Genomic DNA, 24,917 nt, shown 5'->3' on the forward strand with positions numbered 1-24,917 from the left:
GCCCGCCGCCGCTTCTCCTCCTCCTCCTCCTCCTTCACCTCCTGCTGCGGGCGGGCGGTCCGAGGTGCCCCACTCCCCTCAGCGGCTATGGCCACCGAGCTGGAGCCGCCGGCGGCTGGCTCCGTGCCGGGCGCGGCGCCGCTGGAGGCGGAGGAGGACGAGGAGCACTGGCTCTATGGGGGTAGGTACCGCCGCCCCCGGTCGCACAGCCAGGCCTCGCCCCGGGAAGCAGGGGAAGGGGGGGATAATGCAAAGCACCCGGCAGTTTCCCCCGGCCCCGCCTCACGGGCCGTCCCTGGGATGGCAGCATTGGGGTGGCTCCGTCTGCCCCTGGTGTGCGGGGCCCGGGCGGTGTCACCCGGCCGCGGCGGGGTGTCACGCCCCTGCCCCGGCTCGGGAGGGGGCCGGCCGCTTCCCTTTACGGGGCAGGCGCTTTGGCTGCTTGTTTCTGGGGATGGGGATGGGTTATTGTCCGTTAAACACTTCACACTGTGATGCAAAGAGCTTCATGTGATGCTTTGGTACAGTTTCAGTTTACTATTCGTCCAAATCTTGCTAATCTGATTGATGAAGATGAACCTCAGGGCTAGGAGGGGACTGATGTGTTTCTGTGTCCCTGGGAGAAGACACAGGGCTTTATTCAAATGTCTTTGTTCTCCTCATAGATTTTTCCACACGAGTGCTTTCACATTTTCTCTTCCCTGAAATGTTAAAAGTCTCTATAAAGACCTTCAGGGCTGACTTCAGTCCCATCTGTGATATTTGGTTTTGCCCCTGTTCTGAGACTTCACGTTCTGAATTTTGTCTTGGTGGTGTAAGATTTCACTGCTGCAGATAGGTTTTGTTTGTTGGCTGATTTTTCAGTTGGTTTGTTTTTTTAGTTTCTCCATTTCTAGTTGAACTTTGAAAAGAGAACATTTGCCTTGCCAGTTACAAGGTATTTCTGTACCTATGGTGCATTTTTGTGCTTAAATTTAGCTGCTTTTCTTTTACTTGTATGATATTTTTTGTTTGTTTTGTGTTTTTTTGCAGATGACACCACTGGTAAGCAAGAAGATGGACCAATTTCTGGGTGAGTCCAGAGGCTTTTTATTCATTGAAACAATACATTTTGTAAAGGTCAAGCCACAGTGAACATAGTTTTAGGAATGCTTCAGACCGATGCTGTTCCCAGAAAGAGCAGCCTGTCCTCTTCCTATCCCATGGGATCATCCCCAGCTGCCACTCTTGGGCTAGGCCATCATTTAGGGAGTTGGAAGGTGAACTGGATCAGTGAACTGATTTGACTTAAAAATAACTTTCCTCTCTTTTTTTGTCCCAAATTAGTTTTAAATCAGATCTGTTTTCCTGTTTAGTTCCCTGGGAAAAATGGTGCCTTGAGGATTGGCCATTGTGCTGGCCTGGCATGGCTGAAAGTGGCCCATGGTTTAGCGTGGAGAAGCTAAAAACTTTTGAGCCTAGGTAAAATCTGGACATGATTAGATCAATAGATTACATGAGATGTATGAAGTATGTGGTTTGAGTGAGACCTGGGGACAGCTATCAGTGGGACTTAGTGATCCTGAGGGTCTTTTCCAACCCAAATGTTTCTGTGATTCTGCAATCTCAGTGATCAGTTTAGCTTTCTTGTTTATGGAAAGTGTTATCTGTCCTTAGCTGTAACTCCCTTCTATTTGTAGCAGTTTTGCATCAGCATAGTTTTATCTCAACACAAATGTTATCTGTTTGCCACTTTCAACCATAACATGACTTCATCTTCACTGGAGGTCTGTGCTGCATACTCTCAAAAGTTCACTTTGGTATTTATCATCCTTTAAGATCATTGTGAATTTGGTATCTGGAATTTCTGACACTTTTACAGATGCTGTCATGACTCTGCAGTAAGCATCACAGGCTTAGGCAATATGCAGACTTGTTCACAACCAAGTTTTAGGCAGACTTGGTAAATTGTTGCCTAAAAACTTCACCTAGGCTTTGTGAGAAGGAACAACTTCTATTGTAGGTGGAAATTAAATGCTAACTTGCATAAATCTTTTGCTCCTTCATCACCTTCATCTGAATGTAGTTTTACATTACAAACAGGATTGAAGATCTGAATTTCCAACAACTGTCCCTGCTCACTGCAACATATATGAAGGAAAAACATTAGTGGTCATATTAAAGCTCTCTTTTTGATTTTGCTCCTTTTTTCTCCTCCTCTTTTTGTTTTTCCTTTCCTTTGTTGCACAATGAGTCTCTTCCTAAATGAAGAGCTGTGGGGTGTTTTAAGAAAAATGGCTCTTTGTTTGCTATGCTGTTGAGGGCTGCAGCTCCAGGGTTGAGTTGCTGGCTTGTCTGGAGCGCTTGTCTCTACCAATGAAGCAGCAATCAGTGCAGTGCAGGATGCAGCACCCATTCCCATTTCTTCGCCTAAATGCCACTAGGATGCTGTCATCTCTGCAGTGCACAGGTTTCTGGTGACCTTCTGGAGACATCAAAACCTTTTTTTGTGTGCAGATAATGGCTGTGCACCTATCAGATTGTTCATTTTTGGGCAGCAAACAGGTTAGGGAAAGAATGTGCCATAGCAAATGTTTATTTGAGCTTAGATTCATAAATTTTAATGCACACCCACAGATAACTTCATGTGACTTGAAGCTGAAGGTAATACTTGTAACTGCTTTAATTCAGTCATCTTGGATTCTTAAAACTCCAGGGTTGAGGTCAATGCCATAAGCTGCTTGGATTTGGCAAACAGAATGCAAAAGGTTCTGGAGCCATCTAGGAGCTTTTCTCCAGTGGTACATCTTTTGGCCCTCATATTATAGCGGATGTCTACAACTCTGAAATGCTCTCAGAGGCTGATTTTCCCTTAAGACATCTTGGCTGCTTCTATAATACAAAGTGTCTTCAGCTGGTTACCTCAGGAACTTGGTCAAAATGGGCCTGTGCTTCCTTGGTTAGCTGCTGAATCTTCATCCCTTCTTGGTTTTGGCTTGAGTGTTGAATTTGATATGGCTCCTTTCTAACATGGGAGATTCAGTAACTGTCAAGTTGTTGGTTTGCTTTTATCCCTGTACTCAGCACTGGCTAGGCCACACCTTGAGTACTGTGTCCAGTTCTGGGCCCCTCAGTTTAAGAAGGATGTTGAGTTGCTGGAACATGTCCAGAGAAGGGTAACAAAGCTGGGGAGGAGTTTGGAGCACAAGCCCTGTGAGGAGAGGCTGAGGGAGCTGGGGTTGCTTAGCCTGGAGAAGAGGAGGCTCAGAGGAGACCTTACTGCTCTCTACAACTACCTGAAGGGAGGTCATAGCCAGGTGGGGAGCTGGTCTCTTCTCCCAGGCAAGCAGCACCAGAACAAGAGGACACAGTCTCAAGCTGCATCAGGGAGGGTTTAGGCTGGATGTTAGGAAGAAGTTCTTCCCAGCAAGAGAGATTGGCCATTGGAATGTGCTGCCCAGGGAGGTGGTGGAGTCACCATCACTGGAGGTGTTTAGGAAGAAACTGGTTGGGGTGCTTGGTGCCATGGTTTAGTTGATTAGATAATGTTGGGTGATAGGCTGGACTTGATCTGAAAGGTCTCTTCCAACCTGGTTCGGTTTGGTTCGGTTCGGTTTGGTTCTGTTCTGTTCTATTCTATTCTATTCTATGCCTGGTAACTGCTTTCTGAGTTGTGTTAGTGTGATCTTCTGGCTTGTTTGGTGTCTCCATTCCTGCCATTTCTGAAATTAATTTAATCTGCTCTGGAGTCTGTTAGGTGTTACCTGTGTTTTTTCTATGTATATTTATTATCTGAAGTGGGGGCTTAAATTAATAGCAATATCTCCACAAAGCACTGAGGAGAATTTGATTTCCTGGGTTATTTTAATTGTCTCTTGAAAAGCCAAAGTGATTTTGATTTTCTTCTAGGTTTTCTCAATGATATTAAAGAAAAATTCTTTCTCATTGTGTTTTAGTTCTGTAACACTTAGTATACTCTTTTCCTAGCACATGTAAATCAGTTTGACTTTCCTTACTTGGCTAATGTAGTAAATAATGTTAACGTTCATATGAGCTCTTTAACTGCAGGTAAATCCTTGATCTTTGAAGTCTCTTCCAACCTTATTGATTCTATGATTAAATCTCAACCTGGCTGTTGTTGCATCACAACTAATTTGTAATGAATGAGATTAGGTGGATAATTATTTGTCTTCTTTGAATTGTAACTACTCTTCAATGTAAGCTGTTTGTAGAAACACTAGAATAACTTTTAGTTTCTATGGGGCAGGTGCCCTTGCTGCTTACTAAATACATGTATTTAGCCTGATGAAGAGCAGCCTGACAGGGGATCTTCTCAATGCTTTTTAAGAACTAGAGGATGGGGCCAAACTGTTAAGTGACAGGAGAAGAGGCAAGGGGCACAAACTGGAACCCAGGAGGTTTCATCTGAACATGAGGAGAAACGTTTTTGCTGTGAAAGTGCTAGAGCCCTGGAGCAGGCTGTCTAGAGAGGCTGTGGAGTCTCTTTCTCTGGAGAGATTCCAAACCCACTTGGCTGCTGTGATTCTGAGCAAGCTGCTGTGGGTGACTGACCCTGCTTTAGCAGGTTCTTTGGACTGATTGAGCTCCAGAGGTCCTTTCCAACTCTGCCATGCTGGGATTCTGTGATATTTACCAGTATCCTTAAGGACAAGGTGAAGTTTGGCTTATTAGGGTCTTAGTCCTGTTAGTCATAATTGTGCTGAACCAAAGCTGACGGCTCTTAATGCTGTCACTTACACATCAGCTGTTAAATGGTGTTTGGCTGGGAAGCCATGCTGTTAGATTTTCAGGAGCCCTACACTGGCTATTTCAACAAAAGCAAAGGCAGACAGGGATGATTAATGGTTGGAATTGATGATCTTAAAGGTCTCTTCCAACCATAATGATTCTATGATTCGAATTTTTGTTGTCTGTTTGAACTAACTGCCGTCAGAATAAGCACTCTATGTGAAGGAAGCCATTATATGGCAGTCACCTGAATGAATGCTCTAAGAATGAATGTTTATATGTAGACCTCTAGATTTGGCTTACCCACTTTCTGTTACCTGTCACCTTTGCTAGACACACAGAATCCTCTCATGCTCTGCAAGATGCTCCTCAGGAGAACCGGCCTGTCAGCAACGAAGACCGAGAGATGTCACAACATGTACGTGTTCCACTGCAAATGGTAGACCTAGTTATTTTTGTGCTTCTCAGTGCCCATGGATGAAACGATGTAAGTGTAAAGATGCTGCTACTAACATGTTACATGTGTCCTGTAGGAGTGTGCTGATGGTCAATTGCCAATCCTAGCTACAGCCACAAGCCTCTCTTCTCAGTTTACCTCTTGTAGTGGGCAGTGAACCCTCTTCTGTGCCCACTGAAGAGGCTGATGAGAGCTTCTGATGCTGCAGTCTGGCAGGAAAAGCAGAATGTGATGTTACTTCCAGCTCAATATTTAGTATGACTTCTTGAAGGTCAGTAAAGTATGGGAAACACTGGGATAGCCCAAAGTGCTGGGAATGAGTTTTGGTTCAGGCTCAGACCTCTCAAGAGTGCAGTCTAGTGGCTCAGTGTTGAAAGAGTAGGAGGAGATTTGCTTCTGCAGCTTCCTGCCACGTAAGTTTTATTTGCTCCAAAGTTGTTAGGTAAAGCCTGGTGAATGTATTTTGGTGATGGTGTACTTCCCCATGGACCATGGAAAGAGATGTATCAGAAATGCCCCAGCTCTTTAAAAGAGAGTAAGGGAGAGGAACTGTGGGACATGATTGATGAGGTTGCACCTTAAATCCTGAATTCAGTTTTGGGCCCCTCACTCCAAGAAGGACATTGAGGGGCTGGAGCAGGTCCAGAGAAGGTCAGTGAAGCTGTTGAAGGGTTTGGAGCACAAGTCTTGTGAAGGAGCAGCTGAGGGAACTGGGGTTGTTCAGCCTGGAGAAAAGTAGGCTGAGGGGAGACCTTCTGGCTCCCCACAACTCCCTGAAAGGAGGTTGTAGCCAGATGGGGATTGGTCTCTTTTGCCAAGTAACAAGTGACAGAACAAGAGAAAACTGCCTCAGGTTGCACCAAGGGAGGTTTAGATTGGACATTAGGAAAAAAATATCTTCACCAAAAGGGTTGTCAAGCCTTGGACCAGGCTGCCTGGGGCACTGGTGGAGTCCCCATTCCTGGAGGGGGGAAAAAGTTGTAAAGATATGATGCTTGGTAGTGTGGAGTTAATGGTTGGAATCAATGATCTTGAAGGTCTTTTCCAGCCTAAATGATTCTATGAAGAAATTCTTAGAATTGAGCTAAACCTTCCCAACCTTCAGAAATCTTACCAAAATTCTAATGTAGGGTCACTTCTTTAAAGTACACAGGAGTTTCTTTGTGGGCACTTGTCCATTTCCATTGAAGACTGGTTGCCACCATGGCTTTTGCCTCCAGAGCTGTGTGGCCATGGAGTGCAGTAGAAGTTATGTCTCGTTATCACAGTAATTCTTTCTCATAGTCCTCCATCATTCAAACATTGTAACGTTAGAGGGAAATTCATCACTTTTATGTATTAATGAGCTCCAATTTTACATACTCAGGAGCTTTTATTGTTGCTAGGCCCTTCCCAGTGGTGAAGATGATGAAGACGACAGCGATAGCGACAGCGATGACGATGACGTCAAAGTTACGATTGGCAACATTAAAACGGGAGCACCATCGTACATGTACGTATGGCTGATTGTGGGCTTGGCTTCTCATCTGCCATACCTCTGCAGTGTCAGCTGGGCTTGGAAGCAGCAATGAGAGCTGTCTTCTGGGAAACAGTGGAGCAATGGTCAGAACACTGGGATGAGATTAGCTGATGGGCAGCTCTGTCCTGCCCGTTGGAGAATCCGTCTGTAAAACGGGAGGGATAATTCATGGGGCTGCTGTTGGAAAATGAATCGTGTGATTGCTGTGTTTCATCAGGCAGAATGAAAGGTAGGAGGTTACATGTAACTCATCAGCTGTGACAGCTTCAAGAACCCAAATCTGCATTTATTAGAATTCTCATAAGCTGTGACATTTAGTGATTTATTATTTTTTCCCCTCACAATTCAAAAATGGTGAGGCTGGCTTTGCCAACCAGGAAGTTATGTCACTGACTTCAAATTCTACCTCATCTGCATTGAATTAAAACAAGATGATAACGCTTTTGCTTGCTGCTGGCAGCCTTTTCCTTCAGGAAATGACACTTGCCTGCTTTACAGCACACCCTAGTATTTCCTCTTTATGGATAGTTTCTTTCTCTTATTGTAGAGGAGGTTTCAGGATGGATTACTGATGGATTACACTGAGTAATTCCATCTGTTAGCTCAGACATCCTTTTCAAAACTTGCTTTTCCCACCTTCCTCATCTCCTTCTCTGATCATCAGTGATTTCCCTTCCATCTAACTATTGCTGTGTGAAATAACCTTTCCCCTCAGGTTCCAGACAGTCCTCTTGGGTTCTGTTATTGGTCAGCGACTCTTTGCTGCATTTCTGAAGGGTTAAAGAAACTTTGTGGCAAATCAATTTCACTTTTAAAGTGTTGAGAGTTGGTACTAGAAATCCTAGAGAGGTATTAGTAAACCCAAATGAGTTAAGCTTCATCTAAAGGATTGAATACCTTTTGCCTGAAAATCTTCATCCCAGTGACTTGTTCAAATACCAATGCAGTGATTCTTTTCCATACAGGGGAACTCCTATGAATCTGAACTTAAAAACGGGTAGAGGCTATGGAGCATCTGCTTCAGGTACTGCTGATGTTTTTGTCCTTCAGCTTCTGCAATATTTCTCTTGCTTGTCCCTTATCTAACAGCTGGAGCAGTTGCACATCTTGGCCTGTGTTTGGGAGGATATAAAAATTTGTGCATTTTATTTAAACTAGGAATAGGGAAGTGGGTTCCAGGGTAGTCTTGGGGTCCAGGGTGCAGCGGCATGGTTTAATTACCCCCTCACTGAACAAGCTGTTATAATGTGATTCTCTTCCTCTGTTATGTTACACAATTCTAAATCCATCATTCTAAAATTCTAAATCTGTAATTCCAAAATTCTGTTATATTATAATTAAGCTAGGGGGGAAAATATATTGATTATTACTTCCGTGGTGAAAAAACCCAGACTGTTTCTAAACTATTTGTTTCACTGGGGCCAAACAGTCTAAATAGCTTGATTAAAAACTTCCTGGTCAGATTACTGAGCTACTTGCAGTGTAGGATACTAAAAGAAGTAAGCTCTGGCTTTGAGTATCAGCTACATGTTTCTGCAGATGAAACTTTCCCCTCTCTTCAGTTTAGTTTATAATGTATATTGAAACTTGGATTTTCTCCTTCCATGGGTTTCACATACTTCCATTAATTTCTTTATGCAAGTTACTTTTCTAATTGACAAAATAAGAACAAATTGAAGTTCCTTTACCCACCAGATTTTTGCTGAGTCCTGCTAGTTCACAATCCATTTAAGACTGATCCTGAAGAAATCTCTTGTTATAAGAAAGTCTGTGTATCTTGGGAGGGAAAAGAAGAATTTTGTCTAGGTGGGAAGTCAGTTCTGTTTTCATTTGGGGTAATTTTGATGCATTCTTTATTAAACTTCTCTATCTGTAGCAACATTCTGAGCTGGATTTGCTTCTCTGCTTTTCACCTGCAAAAGCTGCATACCCTGGATACTTATTTATAGAGTGACTGAAGTAATTCTTGGTAGAAGTTGATTGTTGCTCCCTACATGCTCTAAAGCCAGCAATGAATTCACAGTGGCACTTTTCTTTTTGACTGGAGTAATTTGCTCAGTAAATTAGAGAATGAAACTGTTACTACTTTGAATGCAATTCCTTTCTCTTCTTTCCAAAGCCAAGTTGCAGCCCAAAGGTATTGACTTAGATGCTGCAGGGAATATAAATGGATTGCCTGTTATCGAAGTGGATTTAGATTCATTTGAAGACAAACCATGGAGGAAACCAGGTGGGGCCTCACAGTTCCTTGTGGTAAATATTTTCTGCAGTTTCAGTTATCTCCCTTTGATTTCACATGTAATTTCTGTCTATGTGTTGCTGCCAGGGAGTAGGAAAGTCAGAATGATGCCTGTTGCTCCAGCCTCTGATGCCTGTCCAGACAATCAGTGACATTGAGTGATTATCAAGCCATGCTTCTACCTACACTTGGGTTGCATTTCCTCCAGTAACTTAATAGTCCCAGAGGGAACAACATTTTATTTAAGGTTTTATTTTATTAATTCCCTATTCCAAAATATTGTAGTGTTGTATATTGTACAATACAGGGATCTGGAGAGCAGTTGTTGTGAGGAGCAGCTGAGGGAACCAGGGCTGTTCAACCTGGAGAAAAGGAGGCTGAGACCTTCTGGCTCTCTACAACTCTCTGAAAGGAGGTTGTAGCCAGGTAGGGGTTGGGCTCTTCTTCCAAGGAAAAAGTGACAGGATGAGAGGAAATAGCCTCAAATTGCACCAGGGAAGGTTTAGATTGTACATGAAGAATAATTTCTTCCCTGTAAGGGGTTGTCAAGGTCTGGACTAGGCTGCCCAGGGTGGTGTTTGAAAGGTGTTTGAAAGCCATGGAAATGTGGTGCTGGGGAACATGGTTTAGTGGTGACCTGGTAATGCTGGGATAATGGTTGGACTTTATGATCTTGGAGATCTTTTCCAACCAAAGTGATTCCATGATATCAATATGATAATATTTGTTAGCCTTAAAGTCAGTTGAGTAGGACCAAGATTGATTGTTGATGATGTTTGCTCTCCTCTCTACACATAGCACTTTGCTTACTCTATCTCTCCATGGCCAAACTCAGAATCATCCCTGTGCACCCTTCTCATGGGGTTCCTGGGATGTCCACCCTTCTGCAGGACAGTGCTTCTTGCAGAGGTCACTGATAGTGGGAATTACCACATGATCATGTCACGATAGGAAAGCCATCTTCTTACGCCGAATGTTCTGCTGCAAACAGTTGAATAAAAGACAGCAAAACACTGTCTAGTCTGACAGGAAAGACTAAGGTCTTTCTTTTAGAAAAGCTGCACTGCCTAATTCTTCACTAGATTCTACCCCTGCTGCATAACTGCAAGTGAGCAATCTCCCCTTCTGTCTTCTGGACAATACTGTCTAGACCCTGCCGACCAGAAGTACTTTGCACAGCAGCTTTACTATGTACATGGTCTCTCTTGTTTTCCTGATTCCTGTTGGGGAGATTCCTACTCCAAAGTGATTCTTGTATCACAGCTCTAAGGCGCTACAAATAAACCATTTGGTTTTTCAGAGTTTGATACAAAATGAAATGAAGGAACTAAAGAGAACCAAACTTTTGCTGTGCTACATAAAAACTGCTACAATTAAATATCTGAAGCAAAAACTCCACTTACCTCTTCTCAGAATTATTCTCCTTTCCAGCCCCTGCACTTTCTTTTATTGCCTGTTGAGTATGTTCTGCTTCTATAAGGTTGTCTGTGGTGTGTTTTGGTAGCTCTTGCCCACCTGAAATGAAGAGCATCAGAGAATGTAACTGCTGATAACTACCTGGGCACATCATGGCATCAAACCAATACTGAAGCACTGTAGCTAGTACAAATGTAACAGAGCATATAGCCTTTCCTCTGCAGGGGATTTCCCAGTGCCTCTAAGAAAACAAATTAGAAGAAGGCAACAAAGTGAAGTTCAGAGATAAAGCATAGAAATTGTGGTCATGCTGACATCCCTGGACCAAAATGAAGCCAACTGGCCTTGAAACAGTGTTGAAGTACAGATAGAGGGAAGCTGTCTGCACAAGTGTGTAGCCTGTAAGCCTACAGAGGTGTAAGTTTATTTTAGATAACAAGTAGCTTGTTACTCAACAGCCTTTCAAGTTTATAGCCAGTTAATTGTTCAGCAGGTTAGGATCTCTTTGAAGTGAGAGGAAGAAGAAATACAGTATGGAAGAACTGATAGAGGGCTGAAATAAAGGCTGATAAAATAGATATGTAAATACCATGTTGCTGAGTCTGTGCTGGGGCAATTTGCACGCTTGGGTGGTAGGACAGGAAGAGCAGCCTGCCTGAAGATAAACCTTGCTGTGTAGATCCAAGCTCAGCACGGTCAGAGTGGTTTGTACAGCCTTTATGTATCAGCCCCTTCATTTAGAATTGGTCTGTCTAGGAGTAGCTTTGTGAGGGGGATGTTTGAGGGACACCTCAGCAGAGCACAGAGACACGTTGTAATGTTTCCTGGTGTGAGGTGAGCCTTCAGAGTTAGGTGCAGTTGAGTTTGTCCCTCTGCATCTGTTTTCTTGGCAAGCAGTCTGTGGCCACCTCTCATGGTGAAGTGCTCTTGCTGAATTAGCACATTTCACAGAAGACTGTCAAGTAAGATGACAATCTTGGAAGGCTGTGGTTAGGGTCATGACTGAACTTGAGTACTCTGTGTCGATAAATAACTTCCACTTTAGCCATGTCGCATCAAGGTGCTGGAGTAGGCCCAGGGAAGGGCAAAGAATCTGGTGAAGGATCTAGAGCACAAATCTTGTGAGGAGCAGCTGATGGAACTGGGGTTATTCAGCCTGGAGAAAAGGAGGCTGAGGGGAGATCTTCTCCCTCTCTACAACTTCCTGAAAGGAGGCTGGAACCAAGTGGGGGTTTGTCTCTTCTCCCAAGGAAGACGCAACAGGACAAGGGGAAACGGCCTCCGGTTGTTCCAGAGGAGGTTTAGGTTGAATATGCAGAACAATTTCTTCCTCAAAAGGGTTGTTAAGCCCTGGAACAGCCTGCCTAGGGCAGTGGTGGAGTCCCAATCCCTGGAGAGGTTTCAAAGCTGTGGAGATGTGGTGCTGAGGGACATGGTTTAGTGGTGACCTGGCAGTGCTGGGGTAATGGCTGGACTCGATGATCTTGGAGATCTTTTCCAGCCTAAATGATTCTGTGACTGTGTTTCACAAAATGGGTGAGTTCCAGAATCTCTTCCCAAAGCAGCAAAGGTCAGGAGTGGAACACGTTGGCTTGACTCTGCCAAGAGGAGGGTTCTGTGGCACCAGTGCTGGTTTTGTGTTGGCACCTGGAACCATCATTCCTGTGTTCCTCTTGGCACTCAGCTTATTTGGAGAATTGGCAAGAAACCAGTCTGAAAAAATCCAGTTAGTGACTAATTGGTTGCAAGTCTTTCTTAATAGCCTGCACATGTGCTGGATTCTGTGACCCTAATGGTTCCACCACTGTTCAGGCTGTTGTCCCCCTGCCACCAAAAGGTAGAACCATCTCCACTGTGGCACTCAGCAGCTTCCTGACAGGAAAGGGAGCTGTGCCCTCTAGGAGATTTCTGTTTTCTTAATTCTCCATTTAAGCAGTTAAAGGACAGCTTGAGAATGAGGCCTGTGAGAATCCCTGTGTTGACTTCTGCTCCCTTTGGCAGGTGCTGATCTTTCTGATTACTTTAATTATGGATTCAATGAAGAAACATGGAAAGCTTACTGTGAAAAGCAGCGACGGCTTCAGCTGGGACTGGATCCTGCTCCTCCCATCAGCACGGAGAATAAGATCACAGTAGGTGACATGTTACTGCTGTGTATGGCTACAGTAAAGCTGGGACTTGGTAGTCACAGAGACAAGAGTAAGAGCAGAAGATACCTTAATATCTGTTTTTCTGTTGGTGATGAGTACTACAAAACTGTACCTTTAAAGATCAGATGTCTCTGCTGAAAATCTTTATGGAACAAACAAACAGTTCCAGCTGCCTGGCAGATTTGAACCATCACAGCCCCAAAACTTGTGTGAGTTTCCAATTGATTCTGAGGAGGCTACTCAGCAGTAGAGGTGGCTGTTTGGAAGTTCTGTGGATATGAGAGCTGTAGAGGGGGGAAGTGGATACCCATGGCTGTTTTGCTCGGTTTCAATGACTATTACAGTTGTGTGGCTGCCTTTTGTATTTGGAGACTGCTTTGCCACCAACCTTTGCATAAATTGGATGAAGCCTTGAGCAATCTGGCCTAGTGAGAGGTGTCCCTGCCTATGACCTTTAAGGTCCCTTCCAACCCAAACCATTCTGTGAATCTATGAAGTTCACCAGGTGGCCAAGAGCTGTTAGAACTTTAGCCAAATACAGCATGTATTGCCGTTTCCAGTTTTGAGTTAAGGACTCTTCTCTTTTCACTTAAGGCTCTTCTCAGTGATGCCCAATGACAGGACAAGGGGCAGTGGGTGGAAGTTGAGGCATAGGAAGTTCCACGTGAACGTGAGGAGAAGTGTTTTTCACTGTGAGGGTGACAGAACACTGGAACAGGCTGCCTGGGGCGTTGTGGGGTCTCCCTCTCAGGAGATACTCAAAACCCACCTGGATGCATTCCTCTGTGATCTGGTATAGGTGATCCTGCTCTGGCAGGGGGGTTGACGGGATGATCATAACATTCTGTGATTCTGTGGATACCTGAGAAAGGATATGAAGTACACTTTTGGACTTCTAACAGGAGGCGGCAGACAGGAAGCTGAGGTTGGAAAGTTAGCTGGTGTACAGAACTGTCTGCTGCCTTGACTGAAGAGCAGGTTCCTTGTTGGCAAGAGCCTTGTGATTGTTCCTCAAGGGAGCCCTTCTCCTTTGCCAAGGGTTTGTTCGGTTGGAAGGAAGAGCATTAAACCTGTGTGTTACATTTTGCCTTCAAAGGTTCAACAAGGAAGAACAGGAAATGCTGAGAAAGAGGTGGAAAACAACATCATCAAAACAGAATTCAAAACAGACTTCTTGGCTCTAGTGGGAGGACGCATGAAGGCTGGGCCTCCTCCCAATAGGTAAGAGATGGTCCTGACATAAAGCCTGGGTGAACCTGGTCTTCATGGGCATAGCTGGGGTCTACCAGGTTGTGCTTATAAATACTTAAAGGGTGGGTGTCAGGAGGATGGGGCAGGCCAGTCTTTTTTCAGTGGTGTCCAGTGACAGGACAAAGGGTAATGGGCACAAGCTTGAATAAAGGAGGTTCTAGCTAAACATCAGGAGGAGCTTCATTACTTTGAGGGTGGCAGAGCACTGGAACAGGCTGCTCAGAGAGTTGGTGGAGTCTGTCTCTGGAGGCATTCAAAACCCACCTGGATATGTTCTGTGTGACCTCCTCTAGGTAAACCTTCTTGGGCAGGAGGGTTGGACTTGGTGATCTCCAGAGGTCTCTTCCAGCCCCTGCCATTCTGATACCTGAATCTTCTCAAGCCTGAAAGAGAAAAAGCTTTTAAACCTTGAAGGAAACTGCTGTGGTCACTCATGTTACTATCCTCTTAAGCAGTGCTCTCCTGAGGATTATGCAACCCCATTTACCTCTCCTTGGTGATCCCCTCAGTACAGAGCAACACAGAGAGGGAAAACCTATACCCCCAGTTGAAGGGACATGTTTCTGGGAGTAGAAGAAACAAGTCAAACACCTGAGCTTTGAGGGCTTACATTGCTGTCTGCTTGTGCTTACTTGGCTTATTCTCACTCCCACGATGTTAATCTTTGCCTCTTGAAGTGGAAGGGGATGAGACTTTTGGCAGCTGATAAGAAGAGCAATTGGTTTCTGAGCCGGTGGACTGGCTGCTTCATACGTGCTAATTAGTTCTCTCTCCAGTGAGAAAGGAAATCTATAAGGCTGGACAGCAAAACAATTGAGTCATTGTGATTGGCAGCCTCTGCTGGGAGAACCACTTGGCTTTTCTGAAGATTTTGATAAAAGCCAAGGCCAAAGCCATGTGAAACCAGAAGAACCAGAGTTTTGGGATCTGGATGTTTCACAGAATCGTTTAGACTGGTAAAGAGGGTTGTTTTTCTCCTGGGTGGAAAAGAGTAAGGTCTGCTAGCGGGGCAAACTGCTCCTTCTGATGTTTTTGAGCCTAACACAACTCATGCCTTTGCTTTGTACCAGGAAGCTGGGTGGGACCATCGACGTGATCGGTGGGCAGGCAGGCACCATCAGGAGAGTAGAAGGAAGACGTCGTGATAAGCATGCCTCTGAGGAGAACCCAATTCAGGTACATGTTTTGTTCTGACTTGGCAAACTTCGAATTGTATTGCTCTTCTGGTGAAGTCTGAGCAAATCCCTGTTGTTCCTGACCTCCCAGCTAACTTTCTGTCTGCAAAGCAGTAGGTGTTATATCAGAATCACAGTGGGAAGGGATCTCTGGACATCATCTAATTCAACTCCCCTGTTAAAGCAGGGTCACCTTATCCAGGTGTCTTTGTGTTGAATTAACCTCCTGCAGGTTCAGTTAAATTCTTTGAGCTTTATCTCGCTAGGAACTAGAGACTGTCCTTTACAGACTAGCTTGCCATCCAATTGGTAACACTCAAGTTCCTTTCCTCATGAGTCTCCCAAAAAATTCCTTGGGGTAGGTGGGAGGCTCTTAGCTGGGTAATTGCCTTCCTTTCCACAGTTGTATTGGAATCCATGTCTGCAAAGGAGGACTTAAATTTTGGGTTTGTGTTTCTTTGTACTTCGAAGTGATACTTAGTTTAAGCATCATTAGATGCACCTATGCTTCAGACTCGGGGTGGGCCTGTGTTACTGGATCTTATCCTTGTAAGAAATAAAAGCCTGAGGTTTAAAACTGGGTTCTGTTCTGATCTTGCACATCCAGTGTATGACCATAATGTCCTGGTTGGCTTCTAGGTAGGAAGGTGCTATCTGTGGGATTTGAGGCCCATCTGCCAAGAAGTCTTCTCTTAACTACCTTCCTCCTACTGTAAAAAAAAAACAAATATGGAATTTTTCCTCTCTCTAGACACAATTCCTGTATTTGTTTTCACTGGTTTTTTGTCTGGTTTTTGTAGTCAGTTTCTGAATTCTGGCACCAATGTCTCCAAAAAGAGTTTCCCTGAGAGAAGGAATTTGCAGGGAAATGGTTATTGTTCCTCCTGCTTACAAGCATTGACACCTGCTTTTCCAGGTCTTTGTGGTGTCTGTATTGATCATTTCTTCAGCAGCAGTGGGTGCATCACCTGCTTTTGTCAGGCAGATGTGAATCAATTCTTCCTTTTGACATGTGTGGGCACAAACCTAGAGCAGAATTTGGCCTCTCACTGCTCTCAGGAAAGATAAATTGGGTTGAACAAAATAAAAGAAAGGAAGCAGTACTATGTCACCCTCAAATATGGCAGGTTGTAATCCAAAGCCTGTACCAGTGGCAATTCCCATGAATAGAAGATGTCCCTAATGCTGAAACTGTCTTCCACAATCATGTGTGCAGCTGGAATCTACTCTCATGAGAGAGAACTTGCTACAGGTGGTGATTGTTTTGCTCAACGTTCCTTCCTTCTCTGAAGCTCTTACCCCTGGGTATAGCACAGCCTGGTTTCCAGGTGTCACAGTACTGCCTGCTTGGTCTTAGCCACAGGAGCAAAGAAATTAAAGTTCTCTTCTTATTCCTCTTCTGACTAAGGTCCTTGGAGACCATGGAAGCAAGCCCCAACCTCCCCAGCAGCCCCAGCAGCCATCACAGCCCCAGCAGCCACCTCAGCAACAGCCATTTGCACCACCAGCAGGCCCACCGCCTCCCCCGCTGGCTGGGCCACCTCCACCACACTTCCTCCATCCTCCTCCGCCAGTTACTTCTGTTCCACCTCCCCTGCATCCTCCAGGTATGTGCTCACACAGCAATATGTACCAGTCCCAGGCTGCAAGTTAAAATGTCCCAGGCTTGGAGCAAGCCAAAGGTTTGATTGTTAAATGCTATAGGGCAGTCAAGCAATTGGGTAACAAACGAGTCCTTGGGCCTGGCCAGTGTTTGTTGAGTGTCTCCATCAGCCTGTTACACATTTGCCCTTCAATGCTTATGAACTGGCAGCTGTTCCCTGGAAAAAAAACAGCCTTCTAGGCTTTGTTTCTGGTTTGGGTGTTACTGATCCTTTTGCTTTATTGATAAATGGTCCTGTAGGCAGAGGCCAGGATTCTGAGAAGTCACCAGGAACACCTCCTGCAGTGACTCCTGGATTTTGCACTCATTTCACATGCAGAATAAAAAACTCACTCAAGGCTTTTAATCCTGGGAGGATTATTACTGAAGTACTTGCTGGTGAGCCATGCCTTTCATTAAAGTGATTGGCAAAACCATGACAAATTGTTCACTTACAGAATCCCAGCAGAGTCAGGGTTCTAAGGGACCTCTGGGGATCATCCAGTCCAACCCCTCTGCTAAAGCAGGTGCACCCACAGCAGGTTGCCCAGCATCACGACGTCCAGGTAGTTTTGGAGTCTCTCCAGAGAAGGAGATTCTTTGGGCAGCCTGCTCCAGGACTCCAGCACCCTCACACCAAAGAAGTTTCTTCTCCTGTTCATATGGAGCCTCCTGGGTTCCAGTTTGTGCTCAGTGCCCCATGTCCTGTCACTGGGCACCACTGACAAGAGTCTTGATCCATCCTCTTGCCCCTAACCCTTCAGCTCTTGCTGAGCATCGATCAGATCCCCTCTCAGGCTGCTCTTCTCCAGGCTCAACAGCTCCAGGTCTCTCAGCCTTTCCTCCTCACAGAGATGCTCCAGTCCTCACTTGTTGTTTTGGGTTTTTTTGGTTGCTCACCAAGGTGACTGATTTCACTTTGCAGTTATGACTGAACTGGTTATTAAGTTTAAAAAATAAACCTTAAAACAACCAATAACAAACAAGGAAAAAGACCCACAGGCACCTGCAGCAGGATCTGCTCTCCAGCCCTTTCAGTTGTTCTGAAGCCAAATCAATTGTTTGTGTGTTGATGCTCCTGGATAAAGGAATTCTCTGGTGCAAGAGGGCAGCAACATTTAAAATTATCTGTAACATGACAAGGAAAGAGATCATCATTAGGAAAAATTAGATTGGTAGGCTAATTACTGCTTAACAGCACTGATTGTTCTGCTGCTGTTTTTGCTCAGACACATGGGGTTTTATTCAACAGTGTGGTGTTAGGTTTAGCTTGAGGTGCAGCAATGATGTGCTTTCCTCTTGTCCTCACTTCTTCTGCCTTTTTATCTCCATAGGTCTGCCACCACCCGGTCCTATTCCAGGTAGGTCTTAACTTGCTCTTAGTAACAGCAGTGATTCTGAACACACAGATGGCCCTCTCTGAGTGTTTGAATTGAGTAATATGACACCAAGACCCATTTTAAAGCCTGATTTAAGGCTAACAAACTCCAGCGCAGTGTTGAAGTCCAGCTGCTTGCCTCGTATTGTGGACCTAATAAATAATAATCTGTAGCACTTCTTAATGCCATCTTGTTTGGTCTCTGAAGATCAGTTTAGGAAGTGAAATGGAGAACTTCAGATAGCAAAAGCCACTTAGTTCCATGTGAAATGGTTTAGTTCTTCTTAGGGCATTTGCACAGTGAGAAATTGATGCTTTGTATGGCAGCCGGGAGGAGGAGACTGAGCAGAACAAATGCCATTTCCATCAGAAGCCTTTGCTCCCTGGTGTGCAGTGAGGATGGTGAATGCTAATGGAGAAGTGTAACAGTCAATCCTGTGCCCGAGTTAAGAGCCCCACAAATGCAGAGCTGCTATAAAACAGACTTTCTTCTAGCTGTAATTTATTTCTCCTTCTGGAAATTTTGCCTAGTCCAGGGAAAACAGATGGAGCTGTTTGTGCAGCACACCAGCTGGAGTGAGAGCTGTGACCAGATGCCACACATGTGAAAATCCATGGTGGTGACCATGTACATGCAGTCAGGCCACTGCCTCTGTTGTGCTGGACAATTGGTCCATGTACTCAGATGTTCTGTGCCTAAAGCACTTGGGTCTTGCCCTCACTGTGTGTCATACATGTTGGACGTGATTCACAGCTATTGTGTCCATGCCTTTGTATTCATGCTCTGCCTTGAGCTTCCTAAATGGAGCTATGGAAAACCTTGCACTTGCAAGGCAGTCTCTCAGTCACTTAAAATGCCACTTTTCGTTCTCCTCTCGGTGTACAGTAATATTTCAGAGCTGTTTTTCATCTTGTACTAGAAGGTGCTTACTCATAGTAAGCTCAGGTTTAGAAGAACCATATTATAGTGCAACTGGACACAAACTGATCTTGTCTGTTGCCATTGCAGTGCCCAGCTGCTAGGCAAATGCATTTTGATTCAGATTGTTTGGGAGGAGGAAGGTGGACATGGTGACCAGGCTGTTCCAAAGTACTTCCACTTCAGGTTGCTGGGTTGGAAAGGGAGATGAGGGAAAAGACCTGCTAATGATGATCATGGTGATCCAGCAGCATCAAAGTTGGGTGCTTATCGTCGCAGCGCTTTGAAGAACTTGCTCCTGGTGAGCAGGTGTGACTGAAATGCTCTAGGCATTGCATTTTATTGGAACGTCTTAGGAAGAGGAGGGGAAAAGGATCCAAGAGTGCAGTGTGTCTCCCAACTAGCTTACAGTGTAGATCTCCACTGGATACTTCAGGCTCTTTTTGCAGCGAGGCACTTCTAGGGAGAAGTTCTCCTGACCTATTTTAGGTGTTCACAGGGAGAGGTGATGAACTGTCCCACAGTTTCAATGACTGCTGGTTCAACTCCCTTGACCTGAAAAGGAACCTGTGGCTGCCAGTCTCAATATAAAGGACTGTAGAGAGACAGATGATTCCTGTCTTTATCAGTGCAGTTTGATTCTCCATTGTTGCTGTTTAATACTAAACAGAGGAATTGCTATGCAAAGTCAAGCCACTGGGTGGTTAGTCTGCTCTTGCTGGCATTGATAGCTGCCTACAGAAATAATGGTTGCTTTTGGTTATGGAAACAAGTTCAAGAAGCTCCCTTAGGAGCAGTCAGCATGCCTTTCACTTTCAGATTGGTCATGAGGCCTTTGGCTTCCAAGGTTTATGTCATTTCTGGAAATGGCCTTCATAAAGTGCTGCTGAATTCTGCTTTGTTGAAGATAGTCCCTTGTGGTTTTGTGTACCAGCTCACCGTGTGTTTGACTCTGGGCTCGTGTTTAATGCCAGACCTTTCAGACAACTCTCTGCATTGTTGTTGCTGTGTCCTCTCGTGGTTTTTAAATGTCTGAGCTCACAAAATTGGCTTCCTTTATAGACAAACCAAACCAGTGAATTGTTACCTGCTTTGCAGGAGACAAAGTTCTGCTCAATAGATCAATAAAACCTTTGCATTAGGTGCAACCTGTCTGCATCCCAAGATCTTTGTCTTCCACAGGACTGCAAGGGTTAATGTTTACTGCTTAATTAATCTTACATTTAAGATGAACAAGCCAAAACAAAAGATAGTTCTTCCTTTGTTTTACTTTCCATGCCCCTACAGAGCTAACATAGCTGTAGGGTTTTAATTCTGGTAGTAGATACTACCCTGAGGGAAAATTAGAGTAAAAAGGTGTTTGAACTGCTATGAACTGTAAACAGCAATGGAGTCTTGCTCCCTCATGGGGAGCTGAGAGATCCTTGTGATGACTTCTACTTCTGTGTCTAGGGTTGTTCCCGCCTCCTCTGGCACCACCACCAGCTCTCCTCATTCCAACCTTGGATGGGTAAGACCACACCTGGGCTGAGCCATCCTTCATAAGGAGGAGAGGAGGAGGAGGAGGATAAGTCTCAAATCAGGGTTAGAAATTCTTAGTCTGGTGATGGATTGGGGTGAGGGTTGAGAGCAGAGCCCATAGGGAATACTCTGTAGGGAATCCACACCTTGATGTGGTGTATTCATGACACAGGAAGGAGTCAATGGAAGTTAGGTCAGTCCTTAGGTCTATCCAGAGCAGTGCAGAGCAGGTATGTTAGGCCTGATGTTTTCTATAAAGATCTCCAGGTACTTTGTCAGGGCTGGCTATTTCCCAGTGCCTGATTCTGCCTGATTTAGGGCAGGGAGGGGTAAAGCAGGACAAGCACTTGAGGTACAGCAGATACAGAAGCTGAGGCAAAGCAACTGCACCTGTATGAGCTTCTGGTTGTTTGCAGTGCAAAATGAATCATAGGTTTGGGTTGGAAGGAACCTTGAAGATCATCCAGTTCCAATCCCTCTGCCATGGGCAGGGACACATACTAGACCAGGTTGCTCAAGGCCTCATCCAGCCTGGCTTGGAACACTTCCAGGCTTAGAGCCTCCACAACTTCTCTGGGCAGCCTGTTCCTGTCTCACCAGAAACAGATTGACTTGAAACCTTTAGAAAAAATGGAGTGAGTTTGCAGCACAGAGGTACCTGCAGGGGGGGTCACTGGTGTTAGTAATGTGTGTCCTCTCCTCTCCCCACAGCCAACCAGCCAGCTACAACAACAGGCAGCCTCCACCATTTGGCTACAACTCTGCAGGTGAGCACTGTAGATGACAACAGTCAAATTGCTCCATCTCTTCTCTTGTACTTGGTGTTTCAGGCCTTCCCTAAGCTGATGGACATCATGTTTGCTTTAGCTGTAGGGTCCTGCTTGTGCCCCAGACTATCCCAGTCACTGATGACACCACAGAATGTCTGGCAAGAGAGTGCTTTGTAGTGTTGGTGGATGCAGTTTTGTAGCTGAGTGCTAAAGCCTCAGATCATTTTTTTTTGGTGCTGATGTCCAGCAACAGAGCAGTTTCCCATGTGCCTCAGCAACACCTCCTTGTCCTTGTTTGCACACATTTGCTCACACTCCCTCAAGCTTTCTTCTTTTTCCCCACACCCTCAGCTTCCCATCTCCTCCCTGAGCTTTTGAATGCCCTCCTCCCCCACTGGATCATCTCCTTTGCCTGCGGGCACACGCAGACTTCTGTCTCCTTTGTTTTGTAATGGTGGAGGCAGTGCCAGAATTCCAGAGTTCCTTCCCTGTCCCAGCCCTGCCAGCAATGTCCATGTCCTCGCTTTTCCTTAGTGACCAGCACATGGAGCAGTGACTCTTCCTTGTGCTGAGCAGTGACAGGCAGGATGGACAGCATGGTAGGCAGCACCATGCTGTCACCTCTGCAGGAGGTGGTTGGAGGAGTGGGCAGTGTGGGGCCTTCATGAGAAACAGAAGGCTCAAATGCTGTCTCATGTTGCCTTCCAACAGGTGGTTCTACTCTGGGACGTGCCCTCACTGGTCCAGCTGAGCAGGCCCTAGCAGGCCAGCATCTGGATGGGGAGGTGCTGATGGCTCTGGGCTCATGGAAGTGTTGTGGTTGGAAAAGACCTCTAAGATCATTAAGTCCAGCTGGCAACCTAACACCACCACGGCCATTAAACCATGTCCTGGATCCTGCATAATCCTTGATTAACAGCTTGTGTCCCTCGCTCCTTCCCCAGGTACCACCTTAGACCAGAAGGTACCTGTGAGAAGTGAGACCTTCTAAGTGTGGCTGAGAGTCTAGGGCTGACCAAATTCCTCAGTCTCAGCACTGCAGGCACCTTGCCCCTCAAGCCAGGATGTCTGAGAGGGATGGGCTAAATGCTTTCTCAGTGGAGACCTTCTAGCAGGACCTAGAGAGCAGGGGCTGGGGGAGTGCACAGCCCTTGCAGGAATGTGGTGGGGAGATGTTGCTGTGATGTTTGTAAATCTCTGGATTCACCTTTCCTGAGGGAAAAGGTGTCTACGTGTTCCTACCAACTGCTGAAAGTGCAAAGGGAGAGTGAGGACAGGAGGGAGCTGGGCTGTTGTCTCCTTGGCTTCTGCTGTACCTCCCGAGGGTGTTTTGGAAAGGTGCTGCAGATGAAGAGGGTTGTGCTCTCTCGCTGCAGATTCAGGTTTCATCAGCTACCCGCCCATCTCCACGTCCCACACGCCCTGGGTGACGACGGTGGACAAAGGCACGAGCAGCTCCAGCAGCAGCCATTGGGAGTACTCGGGCTCCAGGCGGGAGCGGGAGCGGGAACGCGAGCGGGAGCGGGAACGCGAGCGAGACCGGGACCGCACCCCCACCACCAGCGAGTACAACAAGTGAGTGCTGGGCTCCCTCAGCCTGCTCACTGCCGCCCAGCTGGGAGCTCTGGCGCTGCCCTGCAGGACCAGAAGGTGTCTGATCAAGGGATGGGTTCGTTGGTTACCACAGAATCCCCAAACCCCAGGTGTGGTGGGGGTTAGAAGGGACCTCTGAAGAGTCCAAAGCCCCAGCTAGTGCAGGATCAGCTGGAGTAAATCATACAGGAACACATCCAGGCAGGTTTTGAGTACCTTCAGAGACAGAGGCTCCACAACCTTTCTGGGCAGCCTGCTCCAGTGCTCTGCCACCCTCAATACCAGTATAATGTGCTGAAATGTCTAGGGAAGGGATACCTTGGGTCAATAACCAGAGGACAAACTAGAAGCTGGCCGGCCTCCTGTTGCTGTTTTTTGTTTAAACCCAGCAGAACCAGTTACACTTGCTCTCACCTGTAATGTGAGGCCAGTACACGAGCTAGCCCCTCTGTCTAGAGGATACTCAGTGTGAAGCGTCTCAGGAGCTGCTGCTTCATGTCTCCTAAACACAGCTGTCAGATCAAAGGCAAATCGGCTCTGCTGCAGGGACTCCTGGAGCAAGGAGTGCCCTTCACCAGAACCTGGAAATCCTTACCCAGGCATTTCTGTGGCAGTGCTGGGGACAGCCTCTTCGGTGGGAACTGGTGTGATCTCTGGTGACAGCAGTGCTGGGAGCTCTTAGGGAGGGAGCCTTTCAGCCTCCCAGCATTGATCTAGAGTGCTGAAGGCTGGGCTGTGAGGCTCTAAAGCCATCACTTACTGGTTCTGTCACAGGCAGCGTCAGTGTTTTGCCATCTCAGAAATACCAAGAGTCATTCCAAACATGCTCAGAATGCACATTCCTGCTGGGGAACTTCCCTGCCCAGGGGCTGAGCAAACAGGGAAGCATTTTCCTAATCTTTGCTCTTCCCCCCATTTCTGTTTTTTTTTTCCTGACAAACTTGTGGGCACTGTGGGTGAAAGGAGGAGGAACAGGAGAGAAGACAAAGTTGCTGCAGTTGGGAGAGCTCAGACTCCCACGCTTCCTGAGCAGGTTGGTGCTGCTGCCAAGTCCTGTGGGCAGCACTACTGAGCAGATTGTTGGCATTGCTGAGAGCTCTGGAGCATGGTGACCTCTGAGATCAGGGCAGGGAGCTGTCCTCCGAGGAGTCCTGTGGGGCACTCCCAGGTGATTGATACTGGACCTTATTTGTCCAGCTTGATTCCACAGAATCATGGAATGCTTTGGGTTGGAAGGGGCCTTTTAAGGTTGTCTAGGCCAAGCCCCATGAGTGTTAAGAGTGATGCTTCAGACTTCATTTCTCTGAGTCTGAATATTGTTTCCCACAGTGGGACTTGTAACCTTTCAGACTTTGGCTTTCAGAAGTTGAGTAAGGGCTATGAGGTGTAGAGGAGAGTGTGGGATGGGTCTGGATTAGGGATACATCACTCTCATTCATCTGTGTGAATCAAATGAGGTGCCTTCAGCAGGTAGTTAGGGGTAGGCAGAGAGACCATGTCAGCTGTTCTTAGAGATTTGAAGTTTTGAACTCATGGGGAAGAAAAAGATCCCTCAAGTGTAACTCAGCACAAAAGAGTTACAGGTTATCTGCAACAAAAGCACTGGGAGGTAAAACCCAGCACCAGGGGAGGTGGAATGGTAAGAGGAGCATGTTTCTGTTGGTTCTGAACAAGATACTTGGATGTCTTGGGCATATTCCAGGACTGTGGGAGCAAAAGCCTTGAAACATGGGCCACATGCCCGCTGCTAAGGTACTCCCTTGGCAAATCCATGATATTCAACTGTGTGGGCTTCCCAGCTCTGTAATAGTCCAGTGGAGAAAGTTAGTTCGTGGTGGTGAGAAATGGATTGGGTCACAGCCTGGGCTCAGTGAGCAGCAGCAGCTCATCATTACAGGTTCTTTCAGGAGCATCACAAAATCTGTGTTGCTGGAGTAAGAGGTGGGAGATGTACATAAAGGGTGGCTACCAGGAGTCAGACGGAAAAGGGCTAGGGGCAATGGGTACAAGTTACTGCTGGGGAGATTCCAATGGGACTCCAGAAGAAAATGCTTCCCTAAGAACAGTGAGACACTGGAATCATCTGCCAAGGGAAGCAGTGGATCCCTCTACACTGATCAGTGTTAAGACTCAGCTTAATAGGGCGCTGGGCCAGTTCC

The 24,917-nt window shown here is 46.0% G+C and overlaps 1 protein-coding gene and 1 long non-coding RNA gene across 2 annotated transcripts in view; one reads left to right on the forward strand and one right to left on the reverse strand.

Moving 5' to 3' along the window:
• Nucleotides 1-17: 17 nt before the first annotated feature.
• The window catches only part of LOC137447945 (pre-mRNA 3'-end-processing factor FIP1-like), a 29,903-nt gene continuing 5,003 nt past the window's right edge, over nt 18-24,917 (forward strand). The window contains exons 1-14 of the mRNA XM_068151963.1: nt 18-181; nt 1,033-1,072; nt 5,062-5,146; nt 6,571-6,677; nt 7,670-7,728; nt 8,824-8,934; nt 12,361-12,491; nt 13,606-13,730; nt 14,831-14,936; nt 16,344-16,542; nt 17,912-17,938; nt 20,327-20,384; nt 21,107-21,162; nt 22,542-22,740. Of these exons, the coding sequence (XP_068008064.1) occupies nt 88-181; nt 1,033-1,072; nt 5,062-5,146; nt 6,571-6,677; nt 7,670-7,728; nt 8,824-8,934; nt 12,361-12,491; nt 13,606-13,730; nt 14,831-14,936; nt 16,344-16,542; nt 17,912-17,938; nt 20,327-20,384; nt 21,107-21,162; nt 22,542-22,740 (1,397 nt within the window). The 5' untranslated portion in view covers nt 18-87. The remainder of the gene's footprint in view (nt 182-1,032; nt 1,073-5,061; nt 5,147-6,570; nt 6,678-7,669; nt 7,729-8,823; nt 8,935-12,360; nt 12,492-13,605; nt 13,731-14,830; nt 14,937-16,343; nt 16,543-17,911; nt 17,939-20,326; nt 20,385-21,106; nt 21,163-22,541; nt 22,741-24,917) is intronic.
• On the reverse strand, nt 7,093-14,550 carry LOC137447948 (uncharacterized). The gene is made up of 4 exons (XR_010988952.1): nt 14,393-14,550; nt 14,025-14,143; nt 10,347-10,458; nt 7,093-7,816 (listed from the first exon to the last, which is right to left on the reverse strand). It is a non-coding gene; the product is annotated as an uncharacterized lncRNA (long non-coding RNA).

Source organism: Melanerpes formicivorus, unplaced genomic scaffold (assembly GCF_026170545.1).
Source record: "Melanerpes formicivorus ecotype bairdi unplaced genomic scaffold, bMelFor1.0.p_v2 SCAF_22, whole genome shotgun sequence".
Lineage (NCBI taxonomy): Eukaryota > Metazoa > Chordata > Aves > Piciformes > Picidae > Melanerpes > Melanerpes formicivorus.